Below are 20880 nucleotides of genomic sequence, written 5' to 3'. Positions count from 1 at the left end.
CAGGGGTACTGGAGCACACAGGAGCACACAGGAGCACACGGGAGCACACACAGGGGTACGGGAGCACACAGGAGCACAGAGGAGCACAGAGGAGCACACGCGTGGGTACCGGAGCACTCAGGAGCACACGGGAGCACACGGGAGCACACAGGAGCACACACAGGGGTACGGGAGCACAGAGGAGCACAGAGGAGCACAGAGGAGCACAGGGGAGCACACAGGGGTACAGGAGGCCCGTTTCCCCCGCTGCACAGACGTTACACAAACACGGCGTGCTGCGGTCGGCCGGTGTCGGGCCTCGAGTGGCCTTGGCCCTGCTCGTGAGCGTGGTGACAGAGGGGGGGAGTAAAACCTCACATGCAGCTGTGACAGACCCACAGCGGTCTGACCGGGTTCAGTCACACATTCCCCACTCTCAACCAATCAGAGCCTGCGCAGGCAGGCCAATCCCGCGGCGACTTCGCCTTCCTGTGGAGACACCCCACAGCAGTGCTGAGCACTGGAATACCTGACAGTTGCTCAGAGAGACCAGCACTGGAATACCTGACAGTTGCTCAGAGAGACCAGCACTGGAATACCTGACAGTTGCTCAGAGAGACCAGCACTGGAATACCACTGAGTTGCTAAAATGACACTGTGTGTATGCAGTCTCCCCTGGGTCTCCCTCACCATGGAGGGAGATTCACCATTTCACAACAAAAAAAAACCACGTTGAAGTGCTCTTCAAAAACATCATGAGTCAGGATGGGATGGGACAGTTGGGAGAGGCCTTGAACACCAGCAGATTTCCCAACGCTATCTCCCTGCTTCGACCGAACATCTGCGTGTTTAAGCTGATAAAAAAACAAGAACATGTCAATCAGTCAGCAAATAAAAGATGAAAGCTTGGTAAAAAGCCCATAAAGCAAATAAATATGGACTGTCAAGCCTTAACGAGCAGGTCAAAGGTCAACTACTGCATATCCAAGTGCTCAGCACTCAGATTGATACTCTCACACGCTCTCTTTCTCTGTTCTTTCACATTCACTTTTTTCTCGAAGCTTTGACTCTTTCTCTCTCTCTCTCTCTCTCTCTCTTTCTCTCAGAGAAAATGGCCCTTCTTATTTGCACTAACACATGTCAACAGATGCTTTGAGGCAACCCTTCCCACAACTTCAGTACATGTGTGAGTGGTCCCTCTCTCTCTCTCTCTCTCCCTCTCTGCTGTCTATGTATCTCTCTCTCCCTCTTGCTCTCACCCCCTCTCTCTCACTCTGCGGTCTGTGGATATCTCTCTCTCTCTCTTCTCTTTCTCTCTCAGAGGGGAGGGGGTGTGTCTGACGGGGCCGGGGGAATCCTGCGCTGCCATTGGCTCCTTGTGGTCCTGTGTCTGGTTTAAAGGGCAGAGGGCCCCCCCCCCCCCGCATTATCAGTGTGGAGTACAGAGCCACAGAGCCACAGAGCCACAGAGACCCACACAGACCCACACAGACCCAGGAGAACCATGCCCGCGTACGCCACCAACATGAGGATCAAGTTCCCCATCCTCGCCCTCACCCTAGAGCTCATCACCATCATCCTCTTCGCCATCTTCGTCACCTACGACGACGGCAGCAGCCATGGCCACCACGCGCCCAGCAACGAGACCGCGGCGAACAACCTGCGACTGTACCCAGGTGAGCAGCTCCTACGGAACGCCGGCGTCCCGGTTCTGCAGGTTCTAGGTTCTACGTTGTGCGCCCTCGCCGCTCCCGGTTCTGGGTTCCTGTTCCGTACGGTGCTTAGAGCGCTTTCCAGTTCCCGGTTTCGTGTTCAGAGTTTGCAGATGGATTCCGGACGTTTATTTATGAGAGGCGTGTGTGCCGGTCCCGTCTCTGTCACTATGGCCAAATGCATTCAACATGCAGAGAGGTGTGTGTGTGTGTGTGTGTGTGTGTGTGTGTGTGTGTGTGTGAGAGAAAGTTAATGTACACACACAATAATGTGTGTGTTTGTGTTTGAGTGAGTGTGCGTGGCTATTTGTGTGTGTGTGTGTACGTGCATGAGTGTGTGTGCACGAGTGTGTGTGTGTGTGTGTACATGCATGAGTGCATAGGTCTGTGTGCACGAGTGTGTGTGTGCGTGTGTGTGTGTGTGTGTGTAAGTGCATGAGTGCTTAGGTGTGTAGGTTTGTGTGCACGAGTGTGTGTATGAGCATGAGAGCGTGTGAGTGTGTTCTGGCATGCCTTCTCATCCATGGCAGTCAGTTAACGGCAGTGGGTCTGTGGTTTTGGTTCAGTGGTTTGATTATCAAAGGAAGCCTGGCTGTCCCCAGACGGCCGTGTGTCTGTCTAACGGACACAGCTGCTGAGTGATTATCAGGGCTTAAGAGACACAGGCCCATTCTTTAATCATCCCAAGAGGTCATGAAGGTCTCCTCCTGAATCTAACCACCATGACAAACCAGCAGGAAAACAGAAATGTGCGGAGGATTTAAAGAAAACTGCTTCCACTGGTTTTAAACACGGTACACTCTCAGAAATAAAGGTACTTCTCGCTGGAGTGGTACCCTATAGGTACATAAAATTGCACCCCCAGCCAGCAATATAAAATTAATATCTATAATAATTTTTTTGCTTGGAAAACATACTCATTTGTACCCGGAGAGAACATGACTGCACTCTCAGGGTACATTTAGGAAATTTTATGCTTGTAGAACAAGAATGTACCTCCACTGTCACGGTATTTCTGAGAGTGTATCTGCTGGGATGGGTTAGATGTGTCAGAAGCTCACTGTTTTCTTGATTGCACAGCAGCTCTGTAAAATCAGTCTGTTAAATTATTCAATTACATAATTAATGTCTCCAGCACCCTTTCCATTTTGGGAAACAGTCGACCACATGTTCTGCCGGAGAAATGATTAAATAACCATTTCCACCTTTTCATTTTCAAAACATGAAATGGAAATATGGTGGAAACAAATTGCCCCAGGGCGAATTCTCTTTCATAATTTTTATCATCTGCCGCTGGAAATGAAAATGCCAAAGGGCATTTCAGGCTTTGCCCAGAAGATCATAAGATCATAAGATTATGAAATATGATCAAACGGTGCAGAACTGATGAAGACTTTAGCTCGGTCACGCCCAGGTGTGACTTCCTGTTTTTGTGAGTTATAAGACAGCGGGGGGGGGGGGGGCGGTTAGGGTTGTGTGTGGGGGGGCGGGGGGGGGCGGTTAGGGTTGTGTGTGGGGGGGTGGTTTGGGTTGTGTGTGGGGGGGCGGGGGGGGGCGGTTAGGGTTGTGTGTGGGGGGGGGGGGGCTGCGGGTTTAACTCCCTGATGTGAACTCTTCAGGACTCTTTCACTCAGACCAGCTGTGCAAATGGCAGTGTTGGGCCTGGGCAGTGAGTGGGGTGACCCCCTGCATCAGGTCAGGAGGGCCGGCGTTTAAAGCACAGCACAGTAACGTGATGGGGGGGGGGGGGGGGGGCTGTGAAATCACAGTCAGGACAGAACCTCACATTCCCTACAGCCACAGAGCCTCACCCACCCCTTTTCATTACACACCGATATCAACAGGGCCACAGACAGAATGGCCCTTTAGCTCCTGTTCCATCCATTTCTTTCATATTTGAAACAGTAAATAGACACTTTAACAGCATTCAAGTTGTCTTTTTCTCCACATACTAAGTGCTGTAAAAACAGTTTGCTACATGAGAAAGGCAGGACCATTAAATTAAGCTCGTGAAAAGGCGTGTAATTTCATTTTACAAAAAAAGGAAGGTCTCCCACACAGGGGTTGGGTGGCCCTGTGGAATCAGCAGACCTTCGAAAAGGGGCATGGTCTTCAGTTACTGACATTACTGACATTACGAGATTAACCCTGCACATTCCACAGACATCAAACACCACGCTCCAGGGCCTTGCATGACGGTTATGAGTGACCGAACATCAGGGATTTCATGGCACAGATCTTCTTGCACTTTCAATAATCAGAGTACTCCGGTGCATAATAGCGGAGACACACACTGACACACTTCTGTCGCAATAATCCCTGCATTACACAAACAAAACTGTTCATATCTGTACACTTATAAAGGGACAGACAGACGTGGCCCAGTGGTGTGGTCTGATATGTAGATTTGGCACAGTGTGAGATCATTATGCTACGTGGGAACATAATGATCTCTATATGGTACTGCTTTGTAGATGTGCCTTGCTTTCTGAGGCCATAAGGCAATATGGAACTTTTTAGATTTGGCCCAGTGTGACGTTATAAGGCAATATGGAACTTTTCAGATGTTGCCCACTGTGAGGTCATAAGGTTATGTGGAACCTTTTAAATTTGGCCCAGTGAGAGGTCATGAGGTTATATTGAACTTTTTAGATTTGGCCCAGTGTGAGGTCATAATGCTATATGGAACTTTGTAGATTTGCCCCAGTGTGAGGTCACAAGGCCATATGGAACTTTGTAGCTGTCAGCAATCAGGAGCTGAAAAGAAAGACAACAAACAGGGAAGTGTTATTGAACAGAGGCAGAGCTCTGGAGTTTTATCAGGGGACGAATCAGGAGGGAGCAGCGGAGAGTGGGGTTAAAGTGCTTCTACATACACACCCCCCCCAATGCCCCCAATGCCCCCAATGCCCCCAACACCCACGGAACACCCAGGCTCCACGATGTTGTCCCTCCTGTGCCATAACTCTGCTAATGACCAGTGCTAGAGGAAAGGCCGAAAAACGCAACCTCCGCACGCCTACTCTGGCAATACAGAGGGCATTGCACTGAAAATGTGCCTCGACTTTCTAAAAAAGTTTTGGCTTTATCTTGTTTGGCCACCCATCAGCTGACTCAGCACAGGGACACGGGTGGCACAGAGACTCTGTACACAGGAGATATACAGTTCTGCTCTAACGGGCAGGCACATGCATGTGTGAGTGTGTGTGTGTGTGTGTGTGTGTGTGTGTGTGTGTGTGTGTGTGTGTGTATGTGTGTGCGTGCATGTGTGTATGTGTGTGTGTGTGTATGTGTGTGTATGTGTATGTGTGTATGTGTGTATGTGTGTATGTGTGTATGTGTGTGCGTGCATGTGGGTGTGTGTGTGTGTGTGTGTGTGTGTGTGTATGTGTGTGCGTGCATGTGTGTATGTGTGTGTGTGTGTGTGTATGTGTGTGTATGTGTATGTGTGTATGTGTGTATGTGTGTGCGTGCATGTGGGTGTGTGTGTGTGTGTGTGTGTGTGTGTGTGTGTATGTGTGAGTGTGTGTATGTCTGTGTATGTGTGTGTGTGCGTGTGTGTGTGTGCATGTGTGTGTGTGTGCGTGTGTGTGTGTGTGTGTGTGTGTGTGTATGTGTGAGTGTGTGTATGTCTGTGTATGTGTGTGCGTGTGTGCGTGTGTGTGTGTGTGTGTGTGTGCGTGCGTGTGTGTGTGTGTGTGTGTGTGTGCATGTGTGTGTGTATGTGTGTGTGTGTGTGTGTGTGTGTGTGCGTGCGTGCGTGTATGTCTGTGTATGTGTGTGTGTGCGTGTGTGTGTGTGCATGTGTGTGTGTGTGCGTGTGTGTGTGTGTGTGTGTGTGTGTATGTGTGAGTGTGTGTATGTCTGTGTATGTGTGTGCGTGTGTGCGTGTGTGCGTGTGTGCGTGTGTGCGTGTGTGCGTGCGTGTGTGCGTGTGTGCGTGCGTGCGTGCGTGCGTGCGTGCGTGCGTGCGTGCGTGCGTGCGTGCGTGCGTGCGTGTGTGTGTGCTGTTGGCTGTTCCTGGTAGGGACAGCAGTAGTGTAGAGTCTGGGTCAGACCCTGGGCATGGATCAGAGCCACAGGTCAATGAGGTCACGGTGACACACATTCAGGTTCTACACTGAACAGGAAGCAGCGCGATTCGTCAGGCCAGACCCCCCACGCTGCCAAAAAAGCACAATGCGGGCAAGGAAGCATGGCGATTGTTCAGTCCCAACACTCGCTGTCCGATACCCTTTCCAGATGAGCTCCGCAATCAAAGCTCAACGTGCTCTCAGTAACCTGGACATCCTCCAGAGGCTCAGATACCCCATAGCATGGGGGGGGGGGGGGGGGGGCACAGGATCATTTCCCAGAAAAAGAAGGTTCCTCCCTCCGAGGTAGTGACCTTGTTCAACTGCACCGCAAGCCAGTCATGATCTCCGTCAGACTCTGTCTCCATGGATACCGTACGCGGGCCACACCCTGCTGCGGGTGATAACACTGCTAACAGTTCCATACCCCCCCCCCCCCCCCCAAAAAAACTAATATGCACTGCCCCCCAGTGGTGCAACATCTCCCTGCTGCAGTCAGAACAGCCAGGAGCCTGCCCATCTTCTGAAGCGTTCAGATTGCACCATGGGTCATGTGACCCCCTTTAGATAACTTGCCTAACTTGTCTATCTTTATCTGGACTCCTTTTGGACAATGTTATTGCTGTGTAATATTAGCTTATCGGTCTACTCTGACATACTTTGGCCACAATACACATTAGTTGTGTGGTACATATACTCCCATGGTACATAGACGCTTTAAGATCTCAGGTCAAAAATCAGCACAGAAAAGCAAAGGATGGAGAGAAAAGGGAGAGAGAGAGATAGAGTGAGGGAAACAGAGAGAGGGAGAGCAATAGGCTGAGGGAAAAGATCCCCAAAGTGGTCCCCTCCCGTTTTTTCTCTGCCACCACTCTCTCTGTCTCCCCCTTTATATTTCTGTGGTGAGCAGAGATCTGACCCCTGACCCCTGACCCCTGACCTCCGCAGTGTTCCAGGACGTGCACGTGATGATCTTCATCGGCTTCGGGTTCCTGATGACCTTCCTGAAGCGCTACAGCTTCAGCAGCGTGGGCGTGAACATGCTCCTGGCCGCCTTCGGGCTGCAGTGGGGCATCCTCATGCAGGGCTTCTGGCACATGGAGGACGGCAAGATCAAGATGAGTGTGCTGAGGTGAGCGTCTCCCATCACCTACCGCCTGACGTATACACAAACACCCGCTAACCTCACACACCAACACCCGCTAACCTTACACACCAACTACCGCCTGACGTATACACTAACACCCGCTAACCTTACACACCAACAACTGCCAAACCTACACACCATCTACCACCGAACTTACAGACCATGAACCACCAAATTTAGACACAAAGAACCATCAAACTTACATACCAACAACCGCCAAACTTACACACGAAGAACAACCGAACTTACCAGGACAACTGATATACAGGCACAATACTTAATATAGACATATGTCTTTGAGCAGTATATGTGCTGGAATTTACATCCCCCCCCCCCCAATGGTCCCGCATGTCAATCTGGACAAAGAGCAGCTCCTAAATAAACACATGAATAGATGAGTGACCGGGGGGTGCGGTACTGTCGCCTGCAGGATGATAAACGCCGACTTCAGCACGGCCACGGTGCTGATCTCGTTCGGGGCGGTGCTGGGGAAGACCAGCCCGGTGCAGCTGCTCATCATGACGGTGCTGGAGATCACCATCTTCTCCGCGAACGAGCACCTGGTCGCGGAAGAGCTGGGGGTAAGAGTCTCCACTCTGGACTCCGTCCCATTGCTTCGTCTTCTCCAGCCTTTCCCTTTCCTCCTCCCGGAAATATAAACCATCTTTAAGGACATTCCAACCCCTTAAACCCTTACGGGGGGGTTGCGACCTGCACGTTACGTCTCCTTTAACAGACGGAGGAATGACTGCAGGCTCAGAGGAACTGAAGGCCCTGTTCCCCGAGGTGCTAACAGCACCACCTGGAGGACAGACTGTGCGCTGCAGCACTGTGGCGTAACCCTGTGGACGCAGCCGGCCGCGATGCTGAGATGTCGGTGCGGTTTCTCCACAGGCGTCTGACGTGGGAGCGTCGATGACCATCCACGCCTACGGGGCGTACTTCGGGCTGGCCGTGGCCCGCGTGCTGTACCGCCCCGGCCTCAGGAACGGCCACGAGAACGACGGATCCAACTACCACTCCGACGTCTTCGCCATGATCGGTACCACCCCTCACCTTGGCAACAATACAGCCAATGAAATGCAGCTACCCGGGTGTCGCTGGCTTCCTGTTTGCATTGCGTGTTGCATGATGCCGTGTTTCTTGACGGCGTGTTGCGTGATAGCGTGTTGCGTGATGGGGTATAGCGTGATGGCGTGTTGCGTGTAGCATGATAACGTGTTGCGTGTAGCATGATAACGTGTAGCGTGTAGCATGATAACGTGTTGCGTGTAGCATGATAACGTGTTGCGTGTAGCATGATAACGTGTAGCGTGTAGCATGATAACGTGTTGCGTGTAGCATGATAACGTGTTGCGTGACGCCGTGTTGATTGACGGCGTGTGGCGTCTCTCCCAGGCACCGTGTTCCTCTGGATGTTCTGGCCCAGCTTTAACTCTGCCATCGCGCTGAGCCCAGAGGAGCAGTTCACCGCCGTGGTCAACACCTACCTGTCCCTGGCAGCCTGCGTCATGACCGCCTACGCCATCTCCAGCCTGGTGGAGCACAAGGGCAAACTCGACATGGTGAGGGCCTGTTACAGCACAGCTATTACAGCGGTGTTACAGCACATCTATTACAGCGGTGTTACAGCACATCTATTACAGCCTGTTATAACATATATTACAGCCTGTTACACTTGTGTGTAGTGCAGTATAAGGGGTGGGTAGCTATGCTATAGCATGTCTTTAACAGCACATTACACTAATGCGGAGACTACTTTAAAATAAGGTTACATGAACCTTAGTATTTAGTTCATCAATTTGTACATCAATTAAATCATGTTAACAACTACATTTGTCAATGCCAGTTCATCTACCTCATTGAAAAGTGACCAGGAAACCAACCCCAGGTGCGCTCACCTCCCCACCCCGTCTCTCCAGGTGCACATCCAGAACGCCACTCTGGCCGGAGGTGTCGCCGTGGGAACCTGTGCCGACATGAACATCGGACCGTTCGGCGCGATGCTGATTGGCTCTGTGGCCGGCATCATCTCCACGCTGGGGTTCAAGTTCCTGACAGTGAGTGTTCCACCTGTACAGGTGTTCCCCAGGGTGTGATGGAGCTCAGTGCTCTTCACCTGTACAGGTGTTCCCCAGGTACAGCTGCATTTCCTGACAGCAGGTGGTCAAGTTCTGAGCACCTTCAGAAGAACTTGTTTGGAAGAATTGAATACAGAATTGCTGACCTGGGTCAAATAGATTTGTTTTGCCTGGTGTCTTGGAACTGAAATATGAAATATGAAACTATGAAATACTCTCTTAAAGTGCAAACCCCACCTCCTGGTCTTCTTAGTAGACCAAATTGCAATAGACAAGATCAATAGAGCACAGAACAATATTTGAATCCAAACCAAATCCATATCAGACCCAGGTCTGGCGGGTGTGTGTGTCTTTTGCTCATCAGCAGCCAGGAGGTTTAAATCGTCCTTTTCCCCCCTCAGCCCATCCTCACCTCCAGCCTGGGAATCCAGGACACCTGCGGAGTGCACAACCTTCATGGAATGCCAGGAATTCTGGGAGGGCTGGCGGGAATCGCGGCTACGGCGCTGGGGAAGAAGAAAGAGTGAGTCGGCGTCAGCGTTCAGAGCGGCCATGGAGGCCGCTGGGCAACCAGGAGCCGCGTCCAGACCGCGGCCTGAATTAGAGCCAAAATGGCCGACTATAGCAATGGAATATGGGAGGTGCAAACACTAGAGAGGAAGGGTCCAGTTCAGTTTCCGAGAAATAAAAAGTGTTTTTCCAGAGAAAATGTTGAATGTTGTAACGAAATAGCATGTGAAAATGTATTTAAAAATGGATAGCAACACTGACTTAATTAATTAATTAATTAATTAATAATTAATGAGTTAAAAGTATGCAAACAAGTATATGTTGTTCATAATCACTTTGGGCATTTTTGTGTCATTCACAAATGATGTGCTTCTGTCGCCCCCTAGTGGTCAGGCCCCCATGCAGGCTGCAGCTCTAGCCTCCTCTCTGGGATTCGCGCTGGTCGGGGGGACCATCACAGGTGTGTGAATCTGACCGACATTTTATCATTTCGGATTTTAACCTCCTTGCTACTTAGTCCGTTTGTCTGATTATTCTACAAGAGTTCACGGTTTTATCTCTCGCACTTGAAACTGTACTTCCGTCTCGGGTCTTCAGCATGCTTCTCCCTGGTTATGATCAGCCGTTTATTGCACGTCGCTCTGGATAAGAGCCAAATCTGCCAAATTACTGTAAACGTTTAGTGTAGCATATTACTGTAAAATGCGAGTGAAGAGACGTTTGGCTGTAATGTAGTGTAAGGTAGATTATTGTAAACGTATTACCGTAAAACGCGAGTGAAGAGACGTTTGGCTGTAATGTAGTGTAAGGTAGATTACTGTAAACGTATTACTGTAAAATGCGAGTGAGGAGACGTTTGGCTGTAATGTAGTGTAAGGTAGATTACTGTAAACGTATGACCGTAAAACGCGAGTGAAGAGACGTTTGGCTGTAATGTAGTGTAAGGTAAGATTACTGTAGATGTATTACTGTAAAACGCGAGTGAAGAGACATTTGGCTGTAATGTAGTGTAAGGTAAGATTACTGTAGACGTATTACTGTAAAACGCGAGTGAAGAGACGTTTGGCTGTAATGTAGTGTAAGGTAAGATTACTGTAGACGTATTACTGTAAAACGCGACTGATGTGTTTTTACAGGCTTCATTATGAAGCTGCCGTGGTGGGGACAGCCTGCAGATCAGAACTGCTTCGACGACTCCGTCTACTGGGAGGTGAGTCAGCAGGCTCCCGGCCCAGGGCACCGGTGTGCCCTCAGCCGGGACACCCGCACCCTGGCGTCATGAGCCAGGAACAAACATACCATTTACCAACGCGGATTATTACATCAAAACCATTGTCAAATTGCGGAATTAGCCAGCCATTTTTGTGCACTTGGTACTACCTTTCAAGACGATAAGCTAACATGTTTGAGCCGAGAAAAAGTGGCTAATATTTGCTGAAATAATAAAACCATGTACTCCAACTGCAGCATTAGCAAACAAAATATGCAAAGCCGATTTGTACATCCGTACTTAAACAATTACACCACCATTCCTCTGGGGTTTCAGTACTGATGGGAGAATGATGTTTGGATAATCCAAAAATAGGCGAAGTTATGTAATGTTGTCAGTGACTCACTGATTTTAACCATTTGTTGCGTGCCGCTTTGGGGCATAAATTATTACAATAGGCTCATAGACGATAGCTCACTGTAGCTCCACCCATTCCAGAGCTGATGAAGCCTCACTCTCCAGTCAGTCCTGTTCAGACTCACCTGTAACGGGCGTCGGCCAGGTGAGGGTGGTGACTGACAGCAGTGTGGTCCACAGGTACCGGACGACGAGGAGGAGAACGAGGAGAGTCTGGCGCACGGGGACAAGAACAAGGCAGAGGCCTAAACAGGAGGAAAGATGCGGTGTCATCTCTTTCTCTCTCAACACAACCCTTTCACCCACGCCTATATCTGCAGACGTTTGCCATCAGGACTTGTGGTGCATGATGGAGATTAATTCCTTAGATAAGATTTTTATTTTTGTTCATTTATTGCATTTTTTAAAATCTGAAGCAGCATATTGTTGGTGGCAAAATAAGGACATGAGGTTTGAGGATATTCCTCCTGGCGTCAGGACAGGGATTAAGTCACTTCAGCTGGAACCAAAAGCAAAGTTTCTCTTTTATTTTCAGTATCTTGAGTAAATCGAGTGTATTATTATTATTATTATTATTACAGATGGACACACATTACCACTGTCCTGTTTGAGTAACTCAGTGACTGAATCAAAATGGCGGAGTCAGGAGTGTATTTTTGATTAGTTACAGTATGTTTTAGAACTCTGCCCAGTCAAATGCTGCGTTTTGTACATTCACTGGCCATGCGATACAGGTCACTCAGGAAACACACAAACACACAGACACTCACTCGCAAACACACTCACGTTTTTGCCTGACATAGGTTCAGATTTTGAGAGCTGTGCAACATTACATTGTGCAAAAAAAAGAAAACTAAGCAGAAAAACAAGAAAGAAAATAGGAAGTTTGTTTAAACTTGCAACCTGCTAGGTCTATCTACGGCTGTAAATCGGTAAATCGCATTGGAGCCAGCACATACACCAACCTACTCAGGTAAACACACCTGGCTCATACCTGCTCAGGTAAACACACCTGGCTCATACCTGCTCAGGTGAACACACCTGGCTCACAGACCTGCTCAGGTAAATCAGCCTGGCTCACAGACCTGCCCAGGTAAACCTACAGAGCCAGAACGGTCTTTATGGGTCACGTTTGGGCCAGAATCTGAGGCCAGAACGAGGGGGAAGGCAAACAGGGCCATGCCCACGTTCACACTTTTCGTTTAATTTAATCTCTTCCGCTTTTCCTCCTTCTTGTGTACATACTGACGGACAGTCTGTTCAGACTCCTCCCTGCACCTCTAATGACAGCCTGACAGCATCGGGGACATCATTAAAGACACATTTACCTTTACCCAACAGCAGGGGCCACTACCCCCTGGAGCAGAGCAGGGTAAGGGCTCATGGACCCAGCAGCTGCACTGATCTTACTGTGACTACAGGCTCGAACCACCAACCTTCCAGGTCCCACACATGTACCCTAGTCACTCATCTCCCCGTTCTACTGGTGTTTTATCATGAATTACATTAGCATTCATCTGCAGAGAGTAAAACCCGAACATAACGCGAGATAAGATCAGCTGTCTGAGTGATGGGGAGGAGCAAAACTGACTAAAGATAGATTCATTAGGTTCCAGTTACAGTCATTATAAGCTAGACATGAATTCACCATATGTTAAAAAATGAATAAAATATACTATTACACTTTTCCTAAATGTATCATATATTAATACTGTCATTTATAAATATGTTTTTATATGGTACAACCTCTGTGTCTCTGAGTTTTTTTTATATGTTGTATAGATTAGTGAAAAGAGCTGTGACAAATATCCAGCTTTGAACAAAAATATAAAATTGAACACATTCTCTAATACTCAGAATACATTTTAATATACAAAGGCACTGCAAACATATTTTCTAATACATCTCATATTTTGTCATGTTTACTTAACATTACATTTTGTTGGTTACAAAATTTTGTGTTTTGTTACATCCCACTGAGACCAAAGCTGCAATAGTTGTATAGTTTGTGATCTTATTATTTTATTATTAATTACCCACTATAAATTACTAAATGGTGTACTTTTATGTAATAGTTTCCTCTTGCACATAGAAAAGCAGTGTTACTTGAGCATTGTAATGTCAGTGGAAAAAAATTAAGAGAACAGCCTTCAAGAATGCCAATATATTAAATTCCCATATATATATATATATATATATATATATATATATATATATATATATATATATATATATTTCCATGTACGGTGAGAAATAATGTGTTCTTCATTTTCTTTTCAAATAAATTAATTTAAAATTAAAATGTACAAGCTCTGTATTGGAGCAAGTCATATTTGCAGTGTGCTTTCTTGGCACTGTTGTGTTCACAGTCACACACTAAAACACATTACATTACATTATTGGCATTTGGCAGATGCTCTTATCCAGAGCGACGTACAACAAAGTGCATACCCATAACCAGGGATAAGTTCGCTGAAAGACCCTAGAGGGAAGTACAATTTCAACTGCTACCTGTATAACAAAGATAAGGACGAGGGCCAATTTATTTATTTTTTTGTGTTTTTTTTTAACAAAGAAACAAACAAACAACAGAGCAAAAGTGACCAAAGTTAACTATCCAAACACTGCTTACCTAGCCAACTAAAAATACCGATACACAAAGCAAGTCACAGAGACAACAATTAAGGTTCACAGGGAGGTAGGGAGGGATGGGGAGAGGTGCTGCTTGGAGAGGTGCGTCTTCAGCTTGCGCTTGAAGGTGGGAGAGATTCTGCAGTTACGGCATGACGGCAGTTTCATGATTATAGTACCGGGGTAGGGAATAGACTGATGGGCCAGTATATTTCCAATCCCTGAGGACAACACATGGCCTGTTTTTACACCAGACAAACTGTTCCCTCTAAATTAGGCTTTTCAAGTATAAGATTGTAAGAGTTTGTGGTACAACATGGTACTTGATCCTCATTTACAATAATTCTACAACACAACTTTGTTAATTACAACTAATGGAATTCTTCAATTAAATGAATTTATCTAATTGACTGACGCATTTCTAATGCGTTAAGCACTTCAAGTTAATGAATAACTTTCAGACAATCTTTTGGATGAGTTTATCCTAAGTTTGTTGATTTAGTTTGTTCGAAAACAAACGTACACCCAACAACAATTCTTAAATTTGAATAATTATTGAAGAATTCAAACAACAGATAGGCCTAATGCTTGTGATCTGCATAATAATGACAAATCCAGACGAGACTTCCGGGATAACTAGATTTTTACAAAACAATTGAGCGAAAACCACAGTAATGTACGTGTAAAAAATGGAAGATCGCCACCACGCGCATGTCTACGTGGTTCCCATTAATATCGCAGTGCATTGTGGGTTTCAAAATGGCGACTCTGCAGTGATGTGTAGTTTCAACATACCGAACAAGTTATTTTGGTAGAGAACAATATTGCTTGCAGGAGAGAAAATCCTCAAGTTGCATTTGTGTGTTTTTTAAGTGGAGTGTATCCTGACAGTTCAGCCATTTCGCTTCAAACGTATCAGTGCATGGTGTTTGGAGAATGGTAAGTAGCTAGCAGGGAGTGCTAAGAGAACGGGAAACACTAGCCTAATTATCAAGCTAATACACGCAGGGATCCAGCTACTATGGCTAACACTACCACTAGCGACTTAAGTGACGCGAGCCCTGAAGTTACTTACCTGCCATAAGTTGGTAAGATGCTGCTGAGAAAGCCTTATGTTGAGATGTAGCTAGCTAGCTGTGTTCATTTAGTTTCACCACTTGTTGTGTGCTGCCTGCAGCGAGACCAGTCCTCTCATTACTGCCGGTTGGATGAAAACGTGAAGAAAAACATCGTTAGTTAGCGAAGAGCAGCCACCCCCATTACCTGACTAGCCACCTCTCACTACGCCCATTACCCCGAGTCTGTGGTTGGGGAAATAGCTAGTGCATGGATTTAAGCCCGTTTACCGTAAATACATTTAGCTAGTTAGTTCTACTGTGGTGGCCAGTTAGCATAGCCGAACCATTATAGTGTAAGTTACATTAAGTATTTGAATTAGCTTCCTAAGTAAATTACGTTACAGCTAGCTAAACCTAACCTGCATTTCGTCGCTACACTGAAATGTTCTGAAATTAAATGCTGCAGCGGATTTATAGCCCAATAAAGACACTTTCAAACCAAGCTCGTTATAAGTTACTGTTTTCGTGACGATGCACTGTGAACGGGCCTTACGTTAAGTTTTAGCTTGGTCTCGTCCTTAGCTCGGGTCCGTCAGCAGCGCGTGGGTAGTGCCCCTCCGGTGCGGTCTCGTCACTGTCTGGGCTGCATAGACACCTGCAAATTATATAGTACACTCGGGTAGGCTCAGGAACCAGGGGATAGATCTCACGTCTGTCTACTGCACCGGAATTAGGACCCAAAGACAATTTCTTTGGATGTATTCAAGGACGCAGATCTCATTTAACTTAAATTTGGGTGGGGATACAAACATGTTTTTTTTTCTTTCTTCTTTTCCTTTTGTGGGGGTGGGGGGGTGTCTAGCGTCTCGCTTAAAAGTACCATGTCCATGGAAGTATTTAGCGACAACATTTAACAGTTCAGCGTTCAGCTTGTTCTGTGTACTGGGAGGGCCATGTGAAGCAGGATTCAGCTCAGAGCCTCCGCTCTCTCCTGCAGTCGGGCCGAATCGACTCCATGGACCGGAGGAGGAGCGAGTCCCGCGGGAGCAGAGATGAGAGGAGAGCGCGTAGCCCCGGTAAAGTTCCGTTAAAACCCGCATTTACCGTTTCTGAAGACGTTTTGCGTTTGTTAGCTGTGCGGTAAAAATGACGATCGATTTATCGCCCGGACAGTGAAGGAGAAGGAGAAACGGAAGCGGAAGCGCAGCCGAAGCAGGTCGTCTTCGTCATCTTCCTCATCCAGTTCTTCATCATCTTCCTCATCCTCCTCCTCTTCATCACGCTCGTCGGTCAGCCGGTCGAGCTCTAGCAGCAGCGGTGAGTGAGTGGTGGGGGGGGGGGGGGGTGTACTTATGCACACATGCCAAGATGAATTTAATCCCCATTTCAAAATGATGATAAAATCTGCAGTCAGTCTCTGGAGTTCTCTGAGGAGCGGTCTTCCCTTTTTTCCCAGATTCCCGCCGGAAATCCAAGTCTAAGAAAGGAAGGAAGGAGAAGCACAGGAAGGTACTCCTCCCTTTATCCTCCCTCGCGGAATCATGAACGCTCTTTCAGCCGGAGGTTCACTCTCCCGCCCTGCACGCTAATACTTACAGTACATTCCTCTGTGTGTCTGTGTCTGTGTGTGTGTCTGTCTGTGTGTGTGTCTGTGTCTGTGTGTGTGTGTGTGTGTGTCTGTGTGTGTGTCTCTCTCTCTCTGTGTCTGTCTGTCTGTGTGTGTGTGTGTCTGTCTGTCTGTGTGTGTGTGTGTCTGTGTGTGTGTCTCTCTCTCTGTGTCTGTCTGTCTGTCTGTCTGCCTGTCTGCCTGTCTGTCTGTCTGTCTCTTTGTGTCTGTCTGTGTGTCTGTTTCTGTGTCTGTGTGTATCTGTGTGTCTGTGTGTATCTGTGTGTGTGTGTGTTTCTGTGTGTGTCTGTGTTGGTGTGTGTATGTGTTTGTGTGGGAGTGTGTGGGTATGTCTGCCTGCATGTGTGTGAGTGTGTGTGTGCGTGTGAACTCTTAGCATAAAGGGAAAAAGGACAAGAAGAAGAAAAAGAGGAAAGAGAAAAAACGGAAGGGTGATGACGATGAAGATGATGATGAGGAAGAGGGACCTGTGCAGATCTCCAAGGTACACATTCCACTTACCATCTGTCTTCAGTGCAGGTCAGAGGGCCTTCAGGCGGGAAAGTCATTTATTTTGCTTTTGTGTGTGTGTGTGTGTGTGTGTGTGTCTCAGTATCTGAAGCAGAAGAAGAGGAGTGGGAAGTACAGCATGATCTCTGGGAGGAAGATTAAAATGAAGGTGAAGAAATCAAAGGAGGACAAAGAGGTACCGTGTGTGTCTGTGTGTGTGAGAGAGTGTGTGTGGTGTGTGTGTGCCTGCGTGCATGCGTGCGTGCGTGCGTGCGTGCGTGCGCGCGTGTGTGTGTGTGTGTGTGTGTGTGTGTGTGTGAGACAGAGTGTGTGAGCGAGCGAGCGACTTGTGGAGTGTATTTTGTGTTTGCCGACTGCAGGTCGTTTGTTACTGCATAAAAGGTTATGACCAGTAGGTGGCGCTGTTGGTGTTCCCTTCAGTCTTACAGCACCAGTTCTGCTGGTTTAAATCTGCTTCAGTCAGAGAGGAAAGCCAGACTGGTGCATGACTGGGCCCCGGGAGGTTGGTGACACCCCCGGTGTAGCAGCCATAAGATCAGTGCAGCTGTTGGGCCCTTGAGTAAGGTCCTTAACCCCCACATTGCTCCAGGGGAGACTGGCCCCTGCTTTTGAATAAAATGTCACCTGAATAACAGTTGTGTAATATCTGTAATGTCTAATCTACTGTGTATGTGTGTGTATGTGCTTGTCTTTGTGGCATCTCAGAGAGATAAGAACCGGGCTGAACTCCTCAACTTCCTCAACTCTGCCTTGTGACCCGCGGAGAGCGAGATCTTTCCGGAATCATCTGTCTGTCGACCGTGTGAAGGAATCCTCCCCGAAAGCCAGCTCCCAACCACACCGATGACATCATCATCTCAGGGAAGGTCCCTGCCTGCCCAGTTGCCCTGAGCTCGCTCGCTCTCTCTCTCTCTCTCTCTCTCTCCTCTCTCCCTGTCCTGTGGGGTTTCTGTGTTTGTTTTTGAATGGGGGATGATCGTATTGTTGATTAATTATCATGTTGCTCAAACATATATGTGTAAAATAGCACACCATCCTCTACAGCAGCGATCATCAAATCTGGCCCTCAAATCCAAATCCGGCCCTGGTTTTTTTTTTCCTCCCAGGTAATTAGCTGAACAGTTACTGCCACTGATTGGCCAGACAGTCTTCACACCTGACTCCCAGGTAAAGGGAGGGTGAACACACCTGACTCCCAGGTAAAGGGAGGGTGAACACACTGACTCCCAGGTAAAGGGAGGGTGGACACACCTGACTCCCAGGTAAAGGGAGGGTGAACACACCTGACTCCCAGGTAAAGGGAGGGTGAACACACCTGACTCCCAGGTAAAGGGAGGGTGAACACACCTGACTCCCAGGTAAAGGGAGGGTGAACACACCTGACTCCCAGGTAAAGGGAGGGTGGAAAACCAGCAGTTCCCGGCCCTCGAGGACCGTGATTTGATGATCCCTGCTGTACAGAATTAAACTGCTGAAAAACACTTATCATTTTTCTCTGTGGGAGAAAATCTCACCTTTTTCTCTGCAGTTGAGTAAGAGTCGGTGTGAATCCTCTGTATCTGTTCTGACACGTCCAGGTCTGACTGTTACTGTGGAAACGTCATGGCAACGGGAATGTGATCCTTATCCCGTCTCATGGTTCTGTTCATAGTAGTCGGTTTCTGGAGGAGTTCATCAAAGCTGCTGTTTGTTTTGTTCACAGCTGGTGCTGTGTACGAGCTCCAAGAATCACGTGTACCAGCCAAAAGATACAATTTATTGATTAATTTTGACACATTTTCTTTTTTTCAGTCATGAACTCAGTTTAAGATAAAATGCTTGTATGTGAAAACTGATGCTTTGTTGATCACGTGTGTCTTTTCCCAAATTTGGGAAGCAAATGATACCCCCAGTAATAAAAGCTGGCGCACTCTGGATGGTTTGTGGTCATTGTGCTTCAGGGCTCATGGCTGCCTGGGAATCACTGTAATAATGTGCTCAACACACACACACACACACACACACACACACACACACACACACACACACACACACTCACACACACTCACACTCTCTCTCACACACACACACACACACACACCTCAGACACACACACACACACACTCACACACACACACTCACACTCAAACACACTCTTCAGACACACACACCTCAGACACATACACACACACACACACACACACTCCTCAGACACATACACACTCACACTCACACTCTCTCTCTCACACACACACACACACACACACACACACACCTCAGACACATACACACACACACTCACACACACACACACACACACTCCTCAGACACATACACACACACACTCACACTCTCTCTCACACTCTCACACACACACACACACACACACTCCTCAGACACATACACACACACACTCACACTCTCTCTCACACACACACACACACACACACACCTCAGACACACACTCACACTCACACACACTCCTCAGACACATACACACACCTCAGACACATACACACACACACACCTCAGACACACACACACACACACACTCACACTCACACACACTCCTCAGACACACACCTCAGACACATACACACACACACACACACACCTCAGACACACACTCACACTCTCTCTCACACACACACACACACACACTCGGACACACACTCACACACTCTCTCACACACACTCACACACTCACACTCTCTCACACACACACACACCTCAGACACACACACACTCACACACCTCAGACACACACACACACGCACGCACACACGCACACACACACACACACACACACTCCTCAGACACACACAGTAACTGAACTTCCTGGTCATTACCCCCCTAAAGCACCAGCACTCTGGCCTGAGGAGGGGAGACAGAGTGGTCCAATCAGAGGACAAGGGGCGTTTGAGGAGCTGGGTGATTAATCAGTGTGTGGGGGGGGGGGGGGGGGTGGTCAGCACTGTGCAGCCTCCCTTAACCCTTTCAGGTGCAGAGGCAAAAACCTCAGAGATCCCAAACTCACTAACACAGGAAAACCTCAGATCCCAAACTCACTAACACAGGAAAACCTCAGAGATCCCAAACTCACTAACACAGGAAAACCTCAGAGATCCCAAACTCACTAACACAGGAAAACCTCAGAGATCCCAAACTCACTAACACAGGAAAACCTCAGAGATCCCAAACTCACTAACGCAGGAAAACCTCAGAGATCCCAAACTCAGAAGACCAAAAAGTCCCATCAATCGAACAGAACGGTACAGAATCTAAAGTTCTGCAAAAAGCAAGTGAAGAACACAAATGAAAAGATTCTTTCAAACCTGCGAGGAAAGTAGCCTACCACTTTTGACATCAGAAAGGACAGAAAGTTAATTTATGCTCCGGCGACAAATGTGTTGTGAGACCCGCAGACAAAAACGAAAAAAGCCAGTTCAACCGTTTTGACATCGAGCCGACACTCTGTCCTGTCCCGACAGATTCGTAAGATCCCAGCGACGCCCATCAGAAGTGTTGCACTGCCGTGATTGGTTGACTGAAACGAAGACAAAAGGTTGCCATGGCGCGGACACTCGATCACTAGGCCACTTGTTTTTAATGAATGAAGACGTTTTGTTTACGTAGCCGGCTCGGCTGAATGGATGGGCTCCAGAAGCCGGTTGCTATAGTGACCGAGCACATCGTCTCTGAACTGTAAACGTGAAAGGTTGCCTGACGTTCTGTTAGCAGACACTCTCACAAGACGCACTGGCACCAGAGCATAAATCAGCCTTAAGCCTGCAACTATGTGATGAGAATGTTCCTAACAGAGCTGCAGCCACAGTAAGATCAGTGTGGCTGTTGGGCCCTTCAGGCAAGCCCCTTTACACCACACTGCTCCAGGAGGGCTTGGCCCCTGTTTAGTCTAATTAACTGTAAGTCGCTTTGGATGAAA

General features: G+C 47.8%; 2 protein-coding genes and 1 long non-coding RNA gene across 4 annotated transcripts; 2 read left to right on the top strand and 1 right to left on the bottom strand.

Moving 5' to 3' along the window:
* The first annotated feature begins 1419 nt into the window (after positions 1-1419).
* Positions 1420-12874, top strand: rhag (Rh associated glycoprotein). Of its 2 annotated transcripts, none has more exons than XM_061241406.1 (10): positions 1420-1655; positions 6713-6896; positions 7342-7492; positions 7806-7953; positions 8310-8476; positions 8834-8971; positions 9394-9515; positions 9889-9962; positions 10639-10712; positions 11310-12874. In XM_061241406.1, exons 1-10 carry the CDS (start codon positions 1484-1486, stop codon positions 11376-11378), a joined length of 1299 nt encoding a protein of 432 aa, XP_061097390.1. In that variant the 5' UTR covers positions 1420-1483; the 3' UTR covers positions 11379-12874. The 2 variants fall into 2 exon arrangements, with proteins under 2 accessions (XP_061097390.1, XP_061097391.1); XM_061241407.1 differs by having other exon boundaries at positions 11211-11339.
* Positions 12875-13536: 662 nt separating this feature from the next.
* On the bottom strand, positions 13537-15637 carry LOC133129068 (uncharacterized). Its single transcript, XR_009708792.1, has 3 exons — positions 15372-15637; positions 14836-14957; positions 13537-13981 (listed from the first exon to the last, which is right to left on the bottom strand). It is a non-coding gene; the product is annotated as an uncharacterized LOC133129068 (long non-coding RNA).
* Positions 14495-18869, top strand: si:ch211-22i13.2 (uncharacterized protein LOC553945 homolog). Its single transcript, XM_061242889.1, has 7 exons — positions 14495-14699; positions 15816-15894; positions 15992-16135; positions 16275-16327; positions 16822-16929; positions 17038-17130; positions 17661-18869. The coding sequence occupies exons 1-7, from the start codon at positions 14697-14699 to the stop codon at positions 17709-17711; spliced, it is 531 nt and encodes a 176-aa protein (XP_061098873.1). The 5' UTR covers positions 14495-14696; the 3' UTR covers positions 17712-18869.
* The last annotated feature ends 2011 nt before the right edge of the window (positions 18870-20880 follow it).

The sequence above is a fragment of the Conger conger genome, chromosome 5, assembly GCF_963514075.1.
Source record: "Conger conger chromosome 5, fConCon1.1, whole genome shotgun sequence".
NCBI lineage: Eukaryota > Metazoa > Chordata > Actinopteri > Anguilliformes > Congridae > Conger > Conger conger.
This window is presented reverse-complemented; position numbering and strand designations above follow the sequence as displayed.